Below are 21,314 nucleotides of genomic sequence, written 5' to 3' on the forward strand. Positions count from 1 at the left end.
TGCTGCTCTCCACACTGACAACAGCTGAACTCAGTAATTTCCTTTTCATTCTACCTTCATTTTTGCAAGTTTCCTTCCCATGCTGTTCTCCTTTGGTAATTGCCTTTTTTATTGTCTCCTGTGAGATAGCTTGATCTTCTGAAAATAAAAATATGATATATGTATTTATATTTACATAAAAGAGACAGATGGATCTCTTTTGTGTTATCAGTGCTCCAACATTTATTAGTTTGGTAGAACTCATGCATCCTCTTGTCAAATATACCTACATCAAAATCTATCACTTTTTCATCACTCTGGTGTGCAACAAACAAAGTTATCTTTCAAATTCCAGAACTGAAATGGCATCTATTTTCAACTTTGAATAAGAACACCTCTTCTTAAAAAAAATAAAAATGATTAGATAATATTTAAGAGACTAATTTTGATTATCAACTCAACATGATAAGATTGATAATATCTATGTCATCATGTTTGGAAGTATCTGTCCATTCTTTCAATATTGTTCAGAAGAGAAGAGGAAAAGAATTTTGATGGGTCTAACATGCCAAATTTTCTTGAGTATAAAAAAATATTTACATATTTTATATCTCACTTCAATAGTGGTAGAAAAAGTTAATTTTTAATATTTCATATATTATCTCAGTTTAAAGATAAAAAATACCCATACTTATTTTAGTTAATTTTATAAAAGACGATATCAAAAATATATCTGGTAACATTACTTTGATGGTTAACTTAGTTTTGGCTTGTCATTAGTGAAAAAGAGTCATAAATTAAAATATTCAGATAATATTAATAAATTTAGAATGAAAACATAATAAGAAATGTCTATATTATGCAATGTTGATTTTAATTAATAATCATTATCGATTCAAAAATTTTAAATAATATCAGAATATTTTTCTTTAATATCATACTAATACGATATTTTCGGGTCTGAGATGACATTATATCTAAACTCAAGTTCAAGGGTCTCGATTGATAATAATAATAATAATAATAATAAATTAAGAGGTGATAGATGAAAGAGTAATTTCAGTTTAAGGATAAAAAATATCCATATCCTACATTTTATTTTAGTTAATTTTATAAAAGACGATATCGAAAGTATATATGATAACATCACTTTTACGGTTAACTTAGTTTTGACTTGTCACGAGTGAAAAAGAGTCATAAATTAAAATATTCAGATAATATTAATAAATTTAGAATGAAAACATAATAAGAAATATCTATATTATGCAATGTTGATTTTAATTAATAATCATTGTCGGTTCAAATATTTAAATAATATCAAAATATTTTTCTTTAATATCATACTAATACGATATTTTCGGGTCTGAGATGACACTATATCTGAAATCTAGTTCAAGTGTCTCAAGTCTTATCTCGATTGAAAAAATAAAAATAAAAATAAATTAATAGGTGATGGATGTAAGAGTAATTTCAGTTCAAGGATAAAAAATATCCATATCCTACATCTTATTTTAGTTAATTTTATAAAAGACGATATCGAAAGTATATTCGGTAACATCACTTTGATGATTAACTTAGTTTTGGCTTATCACCGTAACGAGAGTCATAAATTAAAATATTCAAATAATATTAATAAATTTAGAATGAAAACATAACAAGAAATGTTTATATTATGGAATGTTGATTTTAATTAATAATCATTATGGATTAAATTTTTTTAAATAATATCAAAATATTTTTCTTTAATATCATACTAATATGATATTTTCGGGTATGAGATGACACTAAACTCAAGTTCAAGTGTCTCATTGATAAAAAAAAAAAAAAAAAATTAATAGATAATGGATGTAAGAGTAAGATATAGTCCTCGGAATAGTTTTAAATTCTTTAAATTATAGCATCATATATTTATGATATTAGATAATGATTTGATCAAATAACGATGGTTTTTGGTTAGATTAATCGATGGAGGTAAGTTCAAACAGATTGACTTCACAAGCATCCCAGCAATGGAAATGCCCCCACAAATGTCTTTTCTTGCAAGGAAATATAGTTGCGTATTGCCCTCAATCCAAGGGAATGAAGAAGGCTCATCAACTCATGCACTTGTCCCTCCTTCGGCTACACAGCCTACCGACGACCAAGATTCATCCTGCTCTATTCTAAGATTTACCATCGATTTGTCTTGGCATCGAATCCCACGGACGACTTTCCTGAACCAATCCGCTGCAAACCGAGTCGCACCTGACTACATTATTCGCACTAAAATAATGAACATGGGCCACGTGGAGATATCTGAGACGGAGTGTAAGAAACCATGGGTGCTTCTACTGAGGTAGAGATCGCACGTTACCCCACCTGCGGCTCTTCCCCCCCTCTCTCTCTCTTTCTCGCATCGTCGACTACGATGCCGGAGCGAAGAGGAGAAGATATATACGTGATGAGGAGGCGAATCCAAGCGCAGGAAAAGGGCCAAGTCGTGGAACTGCCCGATTCGAATTCGACTCGCTTCTCTCCCCGTTGATGCCGCGGTTTCTTGGATGATTTCGTCGCTATTCGTAGATTCCCTTCCGCATTTCGCCTCTTGTTGCTCGATTTCGTTCATAATTTTGATCCGTCTTCCGACCTTGAGAACCCTAGCTGGGGTTTGCTCCCTCGGATTCTAGGGTTTTTGCTGCGATTCTGATCGGGTACTGCCCTAGGGTTCCGAATCTTTGGTTCGATTGGAAGCTCCGCCTAGGGTTTCGTGTCCCATGGCGGATTGACGATGGTGCGGCTGCTGGGATTGAGGAGCTTCGGGCTCGATCCGTCCCCCCGCGAGATAACCCGGACGGGGCCCGTCTCCGGGGAGGGAAGCGGCGGCGGTGGCGGGGAGAAGGGGTGGCTGATCCGGTTCTTTGATTCGGCCTTCTTCTGCGAGTGGATCGCCGTGAGCTATCTCTACAAGCACGACCACGATGGCGTCCGGGATTACCTCTGCAACAGGATGTACACCCTCCCCCTTCCGGGAATTGAGAGCTACCTCTTCCAGATCTGTTACATGCTTATTTACAAGCCGAGCCCTTCCCTTGACAAATTCGTCATTGATACGTGCTCTAAGGCCCTCCGGATCGCCCTTAAGGTCCACTGGTTCCTCATGGCGGAGCTCGAGGACTCTGAGGACAGTGAGGGGATCAGCCGGATCCAGGAGAAGTGTCAGATCGCTGCCACACTAATGGGCGAGTGGCCACCGCTGGTCCGGCCGCCACCTCCCCCACCTAGCACTCCATCCAGCCCCAAGAGCAACCCGGTGCTTAATCGGTTACTATCCTCCAAGCAGAAGCTGTTGTCACTGGCATCATCGTCAACATTGGGCTCTAGTCCCTTGGGCGATGAGGCCAGCCGAGGCAACAACGGCAATGATGGTAACAACAAGGGCTTGCTGTCTTCAGAGGAAAACAAGCTTTTAAAGAAACTGATCCCAGGGCCAAAAGTACGAGATGCATTGCTCTTTAGGAAGTCCTTGGAAAGGGACGGGGAGGACGAGCCAGAAAAGGAGGGGTTTTTAAGAAGTCTTCTTAGGGATAGCAAGGGCAAGGAGGAGGATGCAGATAAAGATGGATTCTTTCGGAGACTTCTCAGAGATAGCAAGGATGAAGAAGATGAGCTGACTGCAAGCTCAGAGGGTTTTCTCAAGAGGTTGTTTCGTGATAAAGAAGAGAAGTTAGGCGAGGATGATGAGAAGGAGAAGGAGGGGTTCTTTCGGAGGATTTTCAAAGACAAGAGTGAGGAGAAGAAAGACGGTGGGCATGATAAGAATGAGGGGGAAGATAAGGCCAGTGACAATATTGAGGTCGATGAGAAGGAGAATTTCTTTCATAGGCTTTTCAAAGAGAAGCATGAAGGAAGAAAAGATAATGTCTATGAGAGAAATGAGCAGAAAGACAAGGCTAATGGGAGTATTGAGGAAGAAAAAGATGGTTTTTTCCGTAGGATTTTTAAGGATAAGAATGAAGAAAAAAAAGAGAGTGGGCATGATAAGAGCGAAGAGGGGGTAAAGGTCAATAGGAGTCCTGAGGAAGATGATAAAGATAGGTTCTTCCATAGGTTTTTCAAAGAAAAGAGTGAAGAAAAAAAGGATGGTGGGCATAATAGGGATGAAGAGGACAAGTCCAAGAAAAGTATCGAGGATGACGGTATTTTTCGCAGGCTTTTCAAGGACAAGAATGAAGAAAAAAAGGCTGTTGGACATGATAAGCACGAAAATGATAAATGTAACAGAAGCATAGAGGAAGTGGAAAAGGAGGGTTTCTTTCATAGGCTTTTCAAGGACAAGCATGAGGACAAGAAAGTTGAAGGCCATGATAGAAATGAGGAAGATAGTAAGGGTAGCGAGGTTTTTGAGGGGGAAGAGACTTCAGAAATTTTGTCATTTCGTAGGTTGTTCAGGGTTCATCCTGAAGAGTCAAAGTCTTCAAGTACCAATGACAATGGTACCCTTGAGAACAGTCCTGGTGCAGAGAATTTCTTCCGGCGGTTGTTTCGAGACCGAGATCGATCTATAGAAGATTCCGAGTTACTTGGCGCGAAGATCCAGAAGGATGTAAGAGTTGGGTTTATTTTGACTTAAATTTAATACATTAAGCTTCTAGACAAGTTGTTTGTTTGGTGCAAATGTTAAATTATTTAGTTTCATTCTGGATGTCTCTCTTGCTTTTCTGATTAATCTACCTAAACTCTGCAAGCTTCGACTCCCAATTTTTTGATAATGTGTTCCCATTGTTGTCATCTCATAATGAGTGGCTTAACTGTAAGGGTGAGGCGTTGCATCATTTTTTTGAGTTACTTTCTATTGTATTTTGGAAACCAATATTTCGGCAATTATGCTAACTTTTGTTTTGTTTACCGTGAAATATAAATTTATCCTTTATGGTTTTCATAATATCTACCCTTTATGAGATAAACATTTAGTCCATTTTCTTCCAAAAAAGAAATTCTTAATACATTTAATAATATTTTGAATAAATATGCATAATCTGTGGAGCTGATATGCATATCCTTTCTTTACTCTTAGTTTGAGACCAAGAGCATTTGTTAATCTTCAAAAGATGAAAAATTTGATGCGAATATTTTGAATCCATCAGATTCTTTTTGATATGAAGCAACTTTGCTGAGGTTGGTACATGGATTTGGTTTGTTAAGAAAGCATACTGTGAAGAATAATGTTCAATTGTTTTTGACATCCAGTGCTAGTCATTTAGTCCTTGATGTTCATATAACTCAAACGGTTAATTTGGGTGCCTGTACTGGACTTTGTTATTGTTATCATGGCAGCAGTTTTTGTTGATTCTCTCTTAAGATATTTTATACGTGTTGGTACCTTATCTTGAAGTGCTAAACTACAGCATGATCATGGTCCACATGATCCGTACTTCTGCTTGTCTAATAATCAGCAAACTTACATATTAGCTGATCTGCTCCAATGTGTATTGATATAACATTTTTTCTTGCTAGCTTTCATATAGATATGTTCTTAAAGGACATGTTGGCTGATGTATAGAAGTTAACTTTTATGCATTGCAGAAATGTCCTGGGTCACCAAGACAGCAGAATGAAAAGTCATATGGAAAACCACCTTTACCTAATAATGTGATATCAGAAATTCGGAAAGGTTCTTACCATGCTTCATTGGAATTTGTTCAGTCATTATGTGAGACATCATACGGCCTGGTGGACATCTATCCCATTGAAGATCGCAAAATTGCACTTCGAGAGGTTGAATCACTTTCTAATGATATTCACATTTACTCTCTATAGACAACCTTTTCTTAATTTGACTTCTGAATACTTTCTTTTTTCATTATTTTTCTTTCAGACTCTCACCGAGATCAATTCTCATATTGCTGAGGCCCAAAAGGATGGAGGTGCTTGCCTTCCTCAAACGTTTTCTCTTTTTTTTGTGGCTCATCTTGTAGGATCTTTGTGTGTGTACATTTTACATTCATATTCTATAGGTTTGAACCTTGAATATTTCTTGGGTTTGATATTTAACATGATTTATCTGTCGTTAAAAGTATGATTCATAATTGCTGTTTTTACATATAATCTGCTTGTACTGCCTATGTATTTGCATTTTATTTGTATCAATCAACAGTTGCTGTTCAACATGTTACAGGGGAAAAGATTTGGCAGCTTTTTATAATCTGATCAAGCCAAGGGATGGTTGTGGTGTAGATAGTTTTGCTTTACATGAAGTGTGAAGTGCATTAAGGGATTTGAAACTTGTTTTTTTAGTTTTTACACTTACCATATTCTTATTTTGATCCATATAGATGCATAATGGCAAGTATTTGTCCATCTTTGGCTGACACAAGGACTGAGGAGTTCTTGTTGGTTATGAAACTGTTGCAGTTATTGCATTTTGAAGAGTATTATGTGTTTCTAATAAGCTAATATATTCAGTATTTTTATATATTAGTTCCATTCTGGAGATATCTCTTGGTGAGTTTCAAATGTCATTGACAATTGATTCAATGTCATTGGTGAGTTTTTGTTATATGGTGGAGATATCTCCTATCATGTTATGCATAATGTCATGCTTAGATGTTTTTATATATGTTTGTGGTCCATTCTGGAGCCATGTTGGAAATTGTGATAAAGCTCTGGGAATTGAATTTTGTTTCCCTGTGAATGATAGTTTGTGTGCAGATTAATCAAAAAAGGGATTTACAATGATGCATTGAACTTGGGGTTATATTTCAGCCATCTTTTCAAGAGAATGCTACAGAAAATATGCCAATAAATTTGGTTATTCATGGCTGTAAATGATAACATACTAGCTTTGTTAGTCTCCTTTTCCTCCCTGAATCTTGTTATTTTGGTTTCATTAATATCCTCCTATCCCTCTTTGCACCTCAGCAAGTGCCAATAATGTTTCCTCTCTTCCTTTGAATATCCTACATCTTTACTTGTGATTCTGGTGACTAGTGCTGAGATCAAGCCTCCTTTGGCCAAATCTCCGTCTGAAATACCTGCTTCAGAGTCCCCAGAGATTCTGGCCCGGTTGTCAACCACCATCTTAGAGTGATGTGGTTCTCTCTTGATGGTGGTAGCTAGAGGCACCCTATACCGAAGCTACCAGGAGCTTGGGATGGGGGCTGACTTCCATTCTTTTATCCTTTCCTTCTTTCCTGAAAGGGAGTCCTTTCTTACCTTTTTGACTTTCTCTGCTCCATCATTTCAAATGACCCATGCTTCTGCTTTGATGGCATAAATGCCATTCCACTTCTCTATTATTTAAGAAAAAGCTTAGGTGTGCAATGAATAATTGTTTTTGCAAATTTGATCTCACCCATAAAGTAGCAAATACTTTCTTGAATTATGAATAGAGATTATGTACCATAGCAATACTTTATGAAATAGTTCTATATGCTTAAAAAATTGTATGGCATGTGCTACTAAGTTACTAAGCACCTTCAACATGTTTATCCAGCAGAGTACTGCTTACAAACTTGCTCTAATAGATTGAAAATTTTTGTATTGTTGTCAATAATATCAGAAATTAAATAAATCTTGCTTCATAATTCAACTTTCTTATTCATTAATTGTTGTATCCTAGTCCCAACTGATTATATCCTCTCCTACAAGTTGGAGTAACATGATATGCCTGACGGAAGATATTTGACAAGTTTTTAAAAGGTGTACCAGAATGTTTATTTGCTTTAAGTCCGGTTCTGATGTATTTTAGTCTTACTCTTAATTTTATTTAAATATAATATCTACTTCATAAGATTATGAGAGATATTGCTTGATATTTGTTGCTAGATTTCTTTTCCTTGGTTCGGAATTTGTGTAGCCTAAGGTAATGGCTGTTCCATTCAGTCTTTTTTACTTCTAACAATATGTAATGGGCTCATGTATCATTATAGGAGTGTGCTTTCCAATGGGAAAGGGAATGTATCGGGTGGTTCATATACCTGAAGACGAAGCTGTTCTCCTTAACTCCAGGGAGAAGGCACCTTACCTAATATGCGTTGAGGTTTTAAAATGTGAAACACCCAGGTATGTGAGACTTTGGAAAAGGCTACTTGAAATTATCTTTAATTGTCAGAATGCGATCATGCAAATCAAGTTTCAGTGAGTCTTTTAGATGTTATAGTTGGTGCTTCTAAGGACTTGTTTGACTTAGATTTATTTAGCAATTGATGACTATGATCATTTGGTATGTCCTGTAGATGAGTATAGGTTGTGATGTTGCATTCATCTTTGGTATGATTTTCTTTTTCAGTCATACAAAGGCATCTTCTGATGCTCAAAAGCTCTCTAGCAGAGGAATTCCGTTGGCCAATGGAGACGCACAATTGCCAAAGCCTCCTCCATGGGCATATCCTCTATGGAGTAAAAATGACATTTATAGTTATGATGCTGATGGGATGTTAAAGTCTACCTCCCAGGCTATTGATCAAGCAATGGCTAAGTTATGGGAGGCAAAAGTAAAATTTGTCGATGTTCGTTTCTCAATTGAAAATAAGTTGGTTGACCACTCAGAGGCTAGTCAGGAGATTGACTCAGAATGGAAGACCCAACAAGCTACAGTAAATCATGAAAATCTGGCTAGCAAGTCAACCACAGATAACGATCGAACTTTGGAATGGATTACAGTTAATTTATCTGCAGTCCCGGGGATTAACATGGAAGATGTAGAAGATCAAGAGCCATCACGTCCAAAAGATCATCGTCGTGTTCCAAGCACAATTGCCATTGAGGAAGTAAAGGTGGGCCTGTAAGTGAAATGTATTGTTATATGTTCCGTTCATTTGGTTGTTTATAATTGGATCAGATCTTTTGAGAATTTGTACGTGGTTCTCGTTTTTTTATTGTGCTCATGTCAAGATAACTTATCAATGATTTCACATGTCACATATTTGAATTGAATATGCTGTTGGCAGTTATATTTTATTTATGTTTATATTTTTTATTTGATGTTGACAGTTAGTCCTATACAAGTAATATGATGTTGTCTCTGATAATTCACATATTTGGCGTAATAAATTGAATTGAAGTCGAATTGAGCTGCATCAAAAATGGAAATAATAGAAAACGGGTGTGGTGTATGTTATAATTCAATTCAAGTTTTGGATCGACTTTCACTGTTTCATCTTTTTTTTGTTGCACACTGAAAGCCTTTAACTTTAGCTAGAGTGTTTGCATTATCTCTATTACTGATTTCTTGGTCACTATCAGTTCCATGTTTATATTTCTTCTATTTAATTAGGAAGAACAATTGTCGAAAGACAGCATGTATGTCCATCGTATTTCTTATGAAATATCTATCTGGATGACCTGTTTGGTTCTATTGTGTTATGTGTATTCCAAGCCACCAAATAGGCATATGAAACTCGGTACTTCACTGATAGATTTAATATTCTGCCTTTTGTAGGCAGCAGCAGCAAAGGGACAGACTCCCCCTGGACTTCATCTGAAAGGAGCTGGACAGGATTTGCAGAATGCGGAACCAAAGGTGGTGACTTTTTCTTTTGCTTCTTCATTTTACTTGAAGACCTTCTGACTGGAGTATGCAACGCCCTATTATAGGTGATAAATGGTTGCATCCCAAAACCAAGTGATGCTTTGTCTGGTGAACTCTGGGAGGTGAAGAAAGAGAGAATTCGGAGGTTATCAGCATATGGAAAGTCACCTGGTTGGGACTTGCGTTCTGTGAGTAACAATCTTTCTTCACTTTTACCTGGTTATGAAGGTTAATTGTGTAGATGAAATCACGGATTGAAATTTCGTACCGTACCGAAGTTTCAAGATTCGCTTGGTACAGTACGATGCTGTATACCAAGTAAAAAATATGGGCGATTGCCTCATCGCCCTTTTTGGCGCGTGGGGAGAAGAAGGTTTCTTCTCCCCATGTAGACAGAAAATCGAGACGATGTCGTCTCATTATATATATATATATATATATATATATATATAAGTTAAAAAAAAGGCGATTGGCTCGTCGCCCTTTTTGGCGTGTGGGGAGTAGAAACCGAGGTTTCGCCTCTTTATATATGTGTATATATATATATATGTATATATATATATATATACATATATACATATATATATACATATATGCACACATATATATATATGTATATATATCTATATATATATAAGTTAAAAAAAAAAGATCGTTTTCTGCCTGCGACGTCACCTCTTTTCGGCCCGCGTGGAAAAGGGAGAAGAAACCATTTCTTCTCCCCGCGCAAAAAAGGGCGACAAGGCGGCCACATCGCCTCGTTGCCTCGTTTCTTCTGCTTTCGTGGGGAGAAGAAACGCTGCCTTGACGCTCGGTTTCTTCTCCCCGTGACGCCGAGGATTCTTCTCCCCGCACGGATGAGGAGAAGTCGTCGACAACGCCGAGGCCTCGTCGCCTCAGACGAGGAGGGAGAGCGGCGTCGATCTCCAAGTTCTCTTCTTCTCCCCCGGTTAATACCACCCAGTAGCGAGCAGTGATGACCAATTTAGAACAGTAACAGGCCGAAAACAGCCCCAATCGACAATACCGCCCATTAGCGGACGGTTCATCTACCAGTCTGCTGGTGGACTGGTATGTACTGCCTGCTATGGGCAGTATTATTCGAAATTAAAATCCTTGGATGAAACAATGAAACTGCTATTATATTTTGGAGGTAAAATTTAAGAGCCTACTAATATGTACTTTTGTTTTTTAATGAGTAAACCCATCCACTATGGATACATTTTATTGATAAGTAGCATCATATATTATTCTTGTATCACTTTTTATTACAGGACTCCTAAATCCATATATTCTTGAGTTTTCATGTGAGTGTCCAAAATGATTTTGAGGATGAGCTTTGGTACAACAGCAAGGTTGTTTCTTTACGACCTGGGAACAAGGATCTCGGTTATGAAAACAACTTATAGGATATATTGACTCTTCCAGACCCTGCATTGGTAGGGCGCAGGTGCCTCATGGATAGGGTTCATCTTTTTTTTGTTTGAAATGATTTTGGGAAGGACTTGAGACGTGATTCAGGGTAGAAAATGTGAAAAATATTAAAGTGAACCTAAAAGGATGAATGCTAAAGAATTTGGAACCTTACTTGGATACCTCTTTTTCTTAGAGAGGATCATTAATCATAAATCATGTCATAGTCATAGTCATGACCTTATGATGAGTGGATGATGCATTCACTATGCAGATATTAGAGCCAGTGTAAAACAATTGCTTTTGTTCCAAAGTTGTCCTGACAGTTGAGTTTAGTCTTGATACCATTTTATCATGTGACTTATGTACTTACCATCTTTTAGGACTTCAGTTCTTCTGTTTTGTTAATTTCTGACTCTAATTTTCACCCACACCACACCAATTGCTGGTCAGACTGGTAATGCATGCTGGTATTTACTGATGACAAAAAAAGAATAGAAGAGGAAGGATAGGGAGAATGAAAAGGAAAAAAATGCAGGTAGTGTCATGGGAGATGGCAGTCCATGCTTTGATGAGAAGCCTTTTGTTGGGTTTATTTCTACTTTTGCGCTTTCCTTTTGTTTCGGATTGCAACCCTTAATTAGTGCTTCTCTAGCTCGATTTGAAGGTAAGAAGCCTCTCAGAAGGAAAACTAATATGGAAAAGCAGTGTTTATTGCTGAAAAAATAGGGAACATTGTCCAAAAGATGGGTCTGTGTTACTGTGATGTCATTATTTTGGTGGTGCTACCAATTTGTTATTGTTTCTCCACTGTCCTGCAACCGTCAAGAGAAGGAAAAAGGGAAGAGCAGGAAGGAAATTGAGAACATTGTAACAACTTCCCGTTGTCCATTACTATTAGTGAACTAGATGTTCAGATTACAATCTTTCACAACTTGTCCTTGTCAGTGATCAACAAGATGATGCCAAACTCTAATGAACTGAAGGCAAAACAGTGAAGATTTGGGCTTGCCTCCATAACATGGAAGGTGTCACAGATGCACGTGTCAGGTGGAAGTCTCAACTGACACACACACACACACACACACACACACACATATATATATGTATGTATAGTCAATACAATATGCTCTAATACTTCAAAGATCCATAATATTTATTGAGAAAACTTTATATAGGTACTAGGCCTCTCTGTAGACTGTAGATGATGTGGCAGCCAAATTGAAACTGTCACTAGCTGAGAAATCATTATTCTTATGCTCTTATCTTAGACTTGCTTACTCCTACATTGGTCTATAATTATATTTTTCTTATGAGCTTCAGTTACTCATCCTACTTCTCGCAACTCTGTGTCAATAGAACACTACTGCAGAACTAGCTATATAAATAGGATTAGAGGGTGAAGGTCAACCATACAAGACCTTGTTTAAGGTCATGTCATTCACAAAATTGTATGAGGTGTTATGAGACCATTTGCATTGATAAGAACAATGATCACCTCTATGCTCCATGCTAGTCTAGCACCTCAATTAAGTCTCTACATCACAGTTTAGTGTGTTTTTTCTGTCTGTCATCACATTAATGCACTAGGTTATGCTTTATTGCTTCATACTAGGTATATGGGTCTGATAGAGCAACTAGGTAGTGCATGCTTTGTTGGGAGGTCCATCATCACATTCATGCACTTATGTAACACATGGATGATCTATGGAATCCATGCCAATATTTCCAAAATTGTCTTAAAAATAAGGGGCGCCTGTAGTAGTCTGATAGGCTTGATTGCTTCATACTTTTTCCACTCACATCTATTGCTATGTGAATCATATCTGCATACATCCTTCTGTGCTCTGGGCAAGTAGAAGATTAAATGTAGCCACTTGCAAGTCTTCAAGTTGTCTCCATATGCTTCCACTGGTCTTTCATGAAAATGTGCCAGAACAAATCTGATCTCGTAGCTGGGATAACCTGCCAAGGCACAGAAGGCTGATGGATCACTCTGCAACTACTACAGATGCTAAAAAATGTTAAGGATCCACGCTGTAACCAGCCACTAAATACCACCAAGCAAGGGAAAGGTGGAGAAGATGGAATTGTATAAGAGTGCAGCTCAACCTTCCTAGGAACACTCATGATCCTGCATCTATAGTTGAATGCTTGATCCTATCATGGTACTTAAAATCTCTTAATCATAGCTGAACAATTTTGATAACCATTGTGCTGTGCTGGTGTTGCTACACTTGGTCCGAGATGTATTTAAGATGGTTATGATCAGTTCAGATCATCACTCAATGTCCTAGTAAGTATGATCTTCATGTTTGTACCACAAGATCTCTACCGAAAGCTCTTTGTCTCAGACATGATAATCTATTATTCCCCTGTTATTCCTAAAGTAGGCAATAGGATGTCCATCCTGCATCATGTGGCTCCTATTTTGGTATCTGAGGCATCTGATATCATTGCCTTTTTCAGTGCCTCGAACATTGTCATCACCTTTTCTTGCAAAAACAAGCAGCTAAGAGCATTGGCAATTGGATTTACCTCTAAAATTTTGCAAATTGCTTTTGCTTTAGCCACTACTGGTTGAACTTCTGATTCCAAATTATGGTTGCAAAATGCTTATGATTTAATAGGTTTCCCTTCGTTTACTTTTATTTTGATGAAATACTTAATTTCTTACGTCAAATTATACATTAGTAACTCACTTTTCATGCCTAAGTCATTTCCTTTCTAAAGAACAGATCATTGTGAAGAGTGGGGATGATTGCAGACAGGAGCATCTAGCTGTACAACTAGTTTCACATTTCTATGGTAGTTAATCATGCCTTTTCAATTATTTTTAACTGATGGTTATTCTAGTTGCTCTATTTTTTCTGATATCATGAATGTTTGCAACATATCTAGTTTTCTTTTTGAACATTTAGTTTTTTGCTCCTATGAACAATCATGGGTAACACGTGTCCAAGCTTCTCGAAGTAGGATGCTAATAAACTGCAAAGGGAAAAACTTGCTTTCTTTGATTATCTATTCATTCTTTTGTAAAATGTTCAAGGTTATATATGGTACTCATTAAATGGATAAGGACCACCAAGGAAATGATAAAGAATTTGTCTTTATGCTCAAAATATGTATGAGCTTTTGGTTATGTATTGTTGTCTGAGCTAAGTTTGACATTGGAGAAGAATTCTGCCTGTACTGCATGGTGGCACTGCATACAAAAGTATTAGCAGGGATGAGCTTTGGCCTTCCCGTATTTGTACCTGTATAACTATTAAAAGAATCAGGAGATATTTGTTATTAAAATAAAGTTCAATTTGATTTTAGAAACCTGTCTTTATTTTGCCATTTGAGCACCTAAAGGACTTATTTGTAACTTCTGTTCCTTTCTTGTTCTCGATTCCAATGTGTTCAGAACCCATTTTTCATCTAATTTGTGCAGCTTGTAACTGCACAAGAGTAAAATGCTTTATTTTGAGTACATATAACATGAGTACTTCAAATTCCTTGTCATATCCGTATTTATACATATTAGATACTCCTCAAACTATCCGATTCATAAATAATTATAAAATTATTATACTGTTGTGATATTTAGAGCAGTTTTACTGCCCAAAATTGACATCTTAGGAATGAGTACAATCACTTCTAGTGTTAAAATGGTTTTGTAGTAAAGTTCAAAATGTGTTCAAGGTCTATAATAACCAACCTTAGAATTAAAAATCAATTTAACACCCTAGTTAGTTCTACATCAGATATGGGAAAAGATTCGAATAGTATATAGAGCTAAATGAGCCCATCATTAACTTTGATTTAAGTATTTTTGGCTAATATTTTAAGACTATCAAGGCAACGAATCAGTTATCCCACAACAAATGATATCATACTTGGAATAGGATACAACAAAGGACTTGAGTAGGAAAACACTATCGGTGAATGGACCAGAAGAAGGCATGGAGCCACCACTAGATTGGATTGCGTGTGCACTATTTTAGATTATGATGCAAGGCTATGATTTGAGTTTTGATATGGATGCCAAGCATTAAGTGAGGGAAATTGGGACACCTCAATTTTGCCCATCTTATGTGGGAAGAAATTTGAATAAGTATGTGTACTGCCATTAGCTTGGGCCTAGGTATTTTGGATCAATGGTTTAGGCCTATCAAGTTAATGAGTTAATTATTTTATCAGGCCGGGTCATAATATTAAAATACTTTAGAAAAGACAAACCTGAGAAATTAATTTCTTACTTCCATGGTTTATATTGGGCCTAATATTTCTTAGGGAATGCTTTGTGAACAACTTTGGGAAAAAATTAATTCTTGGTTGTTATTTTTTTATTTGGATGAGATGGATAAACACTTATGTAGATTGCTTACTTTTTTGTGTATCAAGTATTAGATTAAAACTGTAAAAATTAAAATGATAATTTTACATCGCTGATCATATTATCATCTATGATGATTAGGTGAGGAGGAAGAGAGTTGAGTACATTTTTGTTGTTTATCATGATATGTAACATTTTTCTAAAATTATGATGTTGTCAAGCTTTGTCATATATGATATTTATACATTTAAGCTATTTTTTAGTTGCTGCACACTGCTTTACCAGATCCTACTTTTAATTTTTATTATGTAGGTGTATTAAATTTATTAGTTATCAGTATTTTGTATCTGTATCTGTGCTTCAGAGTTTTTGATTGGTTCTATGAGGTTTTGTTAACTAAAGTTTCTAAGTGTAGGAAACTGGTTAGTAAGACAACTTCTCAAAGAAGCAAGAAATGTGTAATAAATGTTTGTGAAAGAAATCTTGTTGTCATTTCATTTAGTACATGTGATTTTTTACTGGAGAGTTCTTACTGTGTTGCTAATGTCAGACATATACCAAGAGGCTGGCCTTCCACTGTGGTTAAGACCTTATGAAGTTCTAGTTACTTCTTCTTATACAGCCCTAATTGAGACTATACCTGATACGGTGATTCTTCTCCCTAGTAGGAACTTGTGTGTTTCTTTCTGCTGGTATATTATGTCATCGTCTTAACAGCATTTTCCTTTTGCAGGCATCAATACATTCAATAAAGAGTAGGTTCCCAAATATCTCAAGTTTGCGTGATTATTTTGTGGCCAAATATGAAGAAAATTCTCCAAACTTTAAGCTTGCCCAGGTTGACGTTTGATAAACTTAGATGCATTAAGCTTGTCTTTTAATAGCATTCGTTTGGTATTCATTTATGTACTGAAACAGCACCTGAATTCTCTAAAATGATTTACTGATTTTGGTTCTTTTGACCATTAACTTATGTTAACCCACATCTTTCAAATAAGAAATTTGTTCCATTTCCTTATTTATTGTTTCTTTTACTCAGATAAGCTTGTTCCTATAAATAATGTGGGTACTGGAACATCAATTACAAATCATATTAATATGTAATTTGTGCTGTGAAATATTTAATTTACATGTAAGGTGTGTTTTTAGGTTTATAGGTATCTGCCCAAGGTTGCTCAACCCATAGATATTTTTAGAAGCATAGTGGACTTAGTAAAATGAGGAACTTGAAATGAGGGTGTTTCTTAACTATATTGAATTGTTACCGAGTTCTTTCTCCCGTTGGACATTGTGGTGTGTGTGGAATATACAATCACTGTATGTTGCTTCTACATCATTTGTTGTCTCAAAATTTCATGAAATTCAAATTAAGATCTTAAGGTTTATTTATGTCTGGCATAATATCCATTTTGGTTTCTGCATGTGAGCTTTTCTTTTCCACAGAGAATTGCCACATTCATTTATTGTCTTTGCATGGTCTTCATTATGCTTGCATCCCTTCTGTATACCTTTTTGTTTCTCATTAATAAAACATAATTGGATGTGGTAAGGTCCACTAGGACTAAAAGTTAATGCAACATAAGAGATTAAGAGTCTCTTATTGATTTTACTCATCGGTACTCAAATGGACCTTTCCTGCCTGGCATGGTACTTCCTGCTTTTGCTATAAATAAATTTTGTTTAGAATTCTTTTCAATCATTTTTTAGCATAGATATGCAGTTACTTGGTATGCTTTCTTTAATATGCCATTTGGTGTTGATTTTCTTTCTTTTATGTAAAATGGAATTTAACATGGTCTTCTTATTTGTTTGGTTCAACAGAGGAATTTTGTTGAGAGCATGGCGGGATATTCCATATTATGCTACTTGCTTCAGGTACTATTTTCATCATTTTGATTGCTTGATCTTTGGTTCAGAACCAATGGATAAATTTCAAGTCCTTTTGCAGTTGTTGCAGTTTTGATTTAATAACCACAGTCTAGTGGTTTGCTTAAATAACTTAAGCCTCAGGAAGCCAGTTTGCTTCTGAGCTCCTGAAAGATCCCATCTTTCTCTGTCGAAAGAAGAGCTCATGAACTAATGACCGTCTTTAAAAGCTCTGAAGTCCAAGGGAGATTTAAGCTGGAAGTAGAAGAAAGAGAGAAGAATGTCTAGTATAGAAGGCCTTTTTGTAGCATTATTTGTTATGTTTAACATCGTATTTTCATGACATTTTTATCTTTCTTTTCTTCCTTACACTTAATAGCTTCCTTTTTATGCATGAAACTAGGTGAGCTTTCCTAGATCAGTTGGAGAAAGTGGAACAATGTTATCTGACTTTTTTTTCCTTGAGAGGGTGTTTGCTGACTGATTTAAATTTTAGGACTGTTTAATGGTCTCAATTATCTATGTAAAACACCTGTATGTTATCATTATATGCACCTGGTTAGGCAAAACAGGCTGAATTAATTAGGACTATGACAAACAAGGGCAGTCAGTCCAATGAAGAAGGGTAGTCAATTAACCTTGGACATATGAAGCACAGTCCATCTTGGATTTGTCATGAATGAAACAGAATGGCATTTTAATGGCCCTTGGTCCTCCACAAAAGTGCTCATCAGAACAATGATAGGTCTAAGATGTGGAGAGGCTGCACCCATGGGCCTGCATTGAGATGAGTCCACCATCTAAGGCACCAACTTCATTTTGGCAAGCTGTCCATTACTTTCCCTGGAAGTCCTGGAACTTTTCCTTCTCTAGCCAAGTGAGGCATGGAAAAGTCTGACAAGGCTCTCTCTCTCTCTCTCTCTCTCTCTCTCTCTCTCACACACACACACACAACCTTGATGGAGTGGTGTTGTCACTAACCCTCATTCTCTCTCTCTCACACACAACCTTGGTGCAGTGGTGTTGTCACTAAACCTTGAGGTTGAGTATACCCATGGCTCCCTTTAAATCAAGATCATGTAGCTGCTAAAAGACTGACTATGGACCAAAACAAACTATAATTAAGTCATGGGCCTCATCTGCACGAAGTACACTGAAAGGGGCCCCATAGGCCTGCACTCCAAACAGTTCCAACAACCACCACAAAACAAATTTAGGCAGAAACCATATTTTTCACCTGAAACTTGAATTCATGCTATTGGATATAGAAATTTCATTGTTCTGCTGACTCAAATATTTGATGTTACTATTTTTTTCCTTAGCTTGAATTTATATTTCAAGTTAATGTAAAAGTTCATCTTATTTTCACCTTTTGGATTGTTTTGTTTTGATGATTTTGGACTTTTCTGTAGATGGACATAAATAATGTTAAACCTTTCATTTCATTAATTATTTGTTGAACAGTTGTTTAATGACTACAAACGTCCTTATCAGCTTTGATACTTAAGTTGTAATCTCTACTTCTCATTGCTTTCCTTTAAAATTGGTTGAATTATCTTTATTACCTTTGATTCTCCAGGTGAAGGATAGACACAATGGAAACATTTTATTGGATGAAGAAGGGCATATCATTCATATTGATTTTGGTTTCATGCTTTCTAATTCTCCTGGTGGTGTGAATTTTGAAAGTGCTCCCTTTAAGTTGACTCGGGAGCTTCTTGAGGTTAGATAAGTGAAATTGCTTTATTATAGGATATCTTTACTGCTAGGTAATAGACTCCAATGCAGGAGTCCGATGATGCTTTACTGCTAGGTGTATGATGTACAGTTCTCTTATATGTATATGATGCTTTACTACTAGGTAATGGACTCCGATGCAGAAGGAACTCCAAGCGAGTTCTTTGACTATTTTAAGGTGATAAACTTTAAGTCTTTTTTGATACTGGCCTCTGGTGCAACTGTAGTTGTCATTTACTGTTTACATGACTTGTTCAGGTTCTGTGCATTCAAGGTTTTCTTACTTGCCGTAAGCATGCAGAACGTATAATACTTCTTGTTGAGATGCTGCAGGTAAATAAGTTTGCTACCATTGTTGTACATTTTGCTTAAATGTTTTTTTAGTTGAAGGACATTGACCATTAAGATCCCGCATATGGTGGCAGTCTTATGCTTCGACTTCTTTTTCCATAAGCTCTCTTTCATTTCCGCGTTCTTTCACTTTTTTAATAGGCTTCTCTTTTTCTTTCTTTTCATTGCTTTTTTTCCATAAGCTCTCTTTAATACTTCAGTTTGCCCATTCATATGTTGTGGTTCTGCATGAAGAAGATGTTCAATTTTTTGTGTTTTTTCAGCTTAAGAAAGGACAAAGGTCTTAGTGAACGAAGGCATTTTTGACATTATTAATTATGTTTTGTGAGATACACCATTATTTTCATAAGTTTCTTGTTCAAGTGTCCTTTTATGGTTTCTGAAATGTCTTTGCTCATATGGGTAGAGTTATTTATCTTGCATGAGAAATGATGTTTATCTGATTTGATCTTCAACAATGGATTGTGGGTGTTAGAGCTTGGTGCCAAACATATGAAGATGTCGGATTCCTTATTCTCCTGAAACCAGCCATTTTAATAAAGGTTTTCTTGGTAGTTATTCTGATAATTGTTATAATATGAAACAAAAAAAACTTTTCCATGTTTGTATTCCATTGACAAATAGTGAATCTGAAGTATTTAAGTTATACAGTTTATTGTTGACTCGACTTAAAAAAATCAAGCATGGAAAGATTTTTGTGAATAGGATGTTTAGAAGAAAACCACATCTGTCCAATTTGTGCATGCATCACCAAGCATGGACCTTATAGTTTTATCTATAAGTGAAACTCATCTTTAAACACTGTTAATAGAAAATACTGAAATTGGATGCAAAGAATAGGATTGCTAGCTCATATGATTCAAGTGAACATTTCTTAATACTGTAAGATTACATATTGATTATGAAATCGAGTGTGGATCGTATTGCTGTATAGATGAATATGTTGTGAACTCTTTTAGATGATTGAATTTATACTGTCGAGCACAATGCCAGAAATTTTTATTACAATACATGTTCGTCTCACACTGATTGCAGGACTCTGGATTCCCTTGCTTTAAAGGCGGAATTCGGACAATACAAAATTTGAGGAAGAGGTTCCATCTAAGTCTTACAGAAGAGGTCTGAATCCAAAAATTCTACCTGCTTTCTCAATCCAGTCTCTGGACATTTTCTGACTATATTGCCTAATGTTCAAGCAGCAATGTGTCTCCTTGGTGCTTTCCTTGATCAGTAGCAGCTTAGATGCATGGCGAACAAGGCAATATGATTACTACCAGCGAGTACTTAATGGAATACTGTGAGGCGAAATCGTATTACAACTTGCAGTTTCTCCTGCTGGAAAGAAAATCTTGGGAAACATGCTAAAGCAAACGAAGCGTATGAAGCTCACCTCAGGCTAACTGTTGTAGCTCATCACTTCTTACGTCTTGGTGACTACCTCAAGGAAGATTAAGAAAGTTTCAGTGCCATTATCATGGGAAAAGAAAGTGTCTAGGTCAGTCCAGCTGCAGTATGGAAACTTAAGATGGCCAAAATGCTCTGGCAATATTGTTTTGGGTTAGAGTGAAAGCTGAATTCGTGCTTTGTTGTAGATAGTGAAGTAGCATCATGAAGATAGAAATTGTAGAAGTCAGTGACTGTACAGAAGATGATATCAGGGCCATTAAGGATTACAAATTGCTCCACTTGTTAGCCTCATGTGACTAAATCCAAGATGACAAGTTGAGGTTGCAAGATTAGATTTATTTTTTTTCTTCACGGAGTCCAGAAGGAAGGTGGCAAGCGATGGACAAGTAGCTTCTCGTCTGTGCTTTCTCTGGGTGGTTGTCATTTCTCGTGTTACCAGCACTTGTTCAATCTGCAATTCCTTGTTAGCATCACATCCCTGATGCTTGCGGCAGATTTTTGGGATACAGTTTTTAAATACCTTGTACAAGTTCTCATCTCTGTTTGTTTGTACACCAGTATATTGTGTTCTTGACTTTTGTCGGTTGATACTCTAAAGCGGTTTTCGACTGGGGGTGGTGGGGGTTAAAACCTTGAGAGATGGCGAAACCTTTCTATTGGTAACTTGTCAAGATATACCTTGATGGTAATTTGCAAATATGAAGTAGTATTAAAGTGTTCTGCGTACACATA

The 21,314-nt window shown here is 36.5% G+C and overlaps 1 protein-coding gene across 3 annotated transcripts; it reads left to right on the forward strand.

Annotated features, from left to right (window-relative positions):
- The first annotated feature begins 2,348 nt into the window (after window positions 1–2,348).
- Window positions 2,349–21,310, forward strand: LOC103994723 (phosphatidylinositol 4-kinase beta 1). 3 transcript variants are annotated; one of them, XM_009415142.3, is made up of 16 exons: window positions 2,349–4,561; window positions 5,542–5,733; window positions 5,834–5,882; window positions 7,887–8,019; window positions 8,246–8,732; window positions 9,398–9,478; window positions 9,553–9,675; window positions 13,639–13,708; window positions 15,772–15,869; window positions 15,955–16,059; window positions 17,043–17,096; window positions 18,667–18,810; window positions 18,949–19,002; window positions 19,083–19,157; window positions 20,211–20,294; window positions 20,375–21,310. In XM_009415142.3, the coding sequence occupies exons 1-16, from the start codon at window positions 2,747–2,749 to the stop codon at window positions 20,474–20,476; spliced, it is 3,666 nt and encodes a 1,221-aa protein (XP_009413417.1). In that variant the 5' UTR covers window positions 2,349–2,746; the 3' UTR covers window positions 20,477–21,310. The 3 variants fall into 3 exon arrangements, with proteins under 3 accessions (XP_009413417.1, XP_065021118.1, XP_018685906.1); XM_065165046.1 differs by having other exon boundaries at window positions 2,353–4,567; window positions 8,288–8,732; XM_018830361.2 differs by having other exon boundaries at window positions 2,354–4,567.
- The last annotated feature ends 4 nt before the right edge of the window (window positions 21,311–21,314 follow it).

This window comes from Musa acuminata, chromosome BXJ3-8 (genome assembly GCF_036884655.1).
Source record: "Musa acuminata AAA Group cultivar baxijiao chromosome BXJ3-8, Cavendish_Baxijiao_AAA, whole genome shotgun sequence".
Taxonomy (NCBI): domain Eukaryota; kingdom Viridiplantae; phylum Streptophyta; class Magnoliopsida; order Zingiberales; family Musaceae; genus Musa; species Musa acuminata.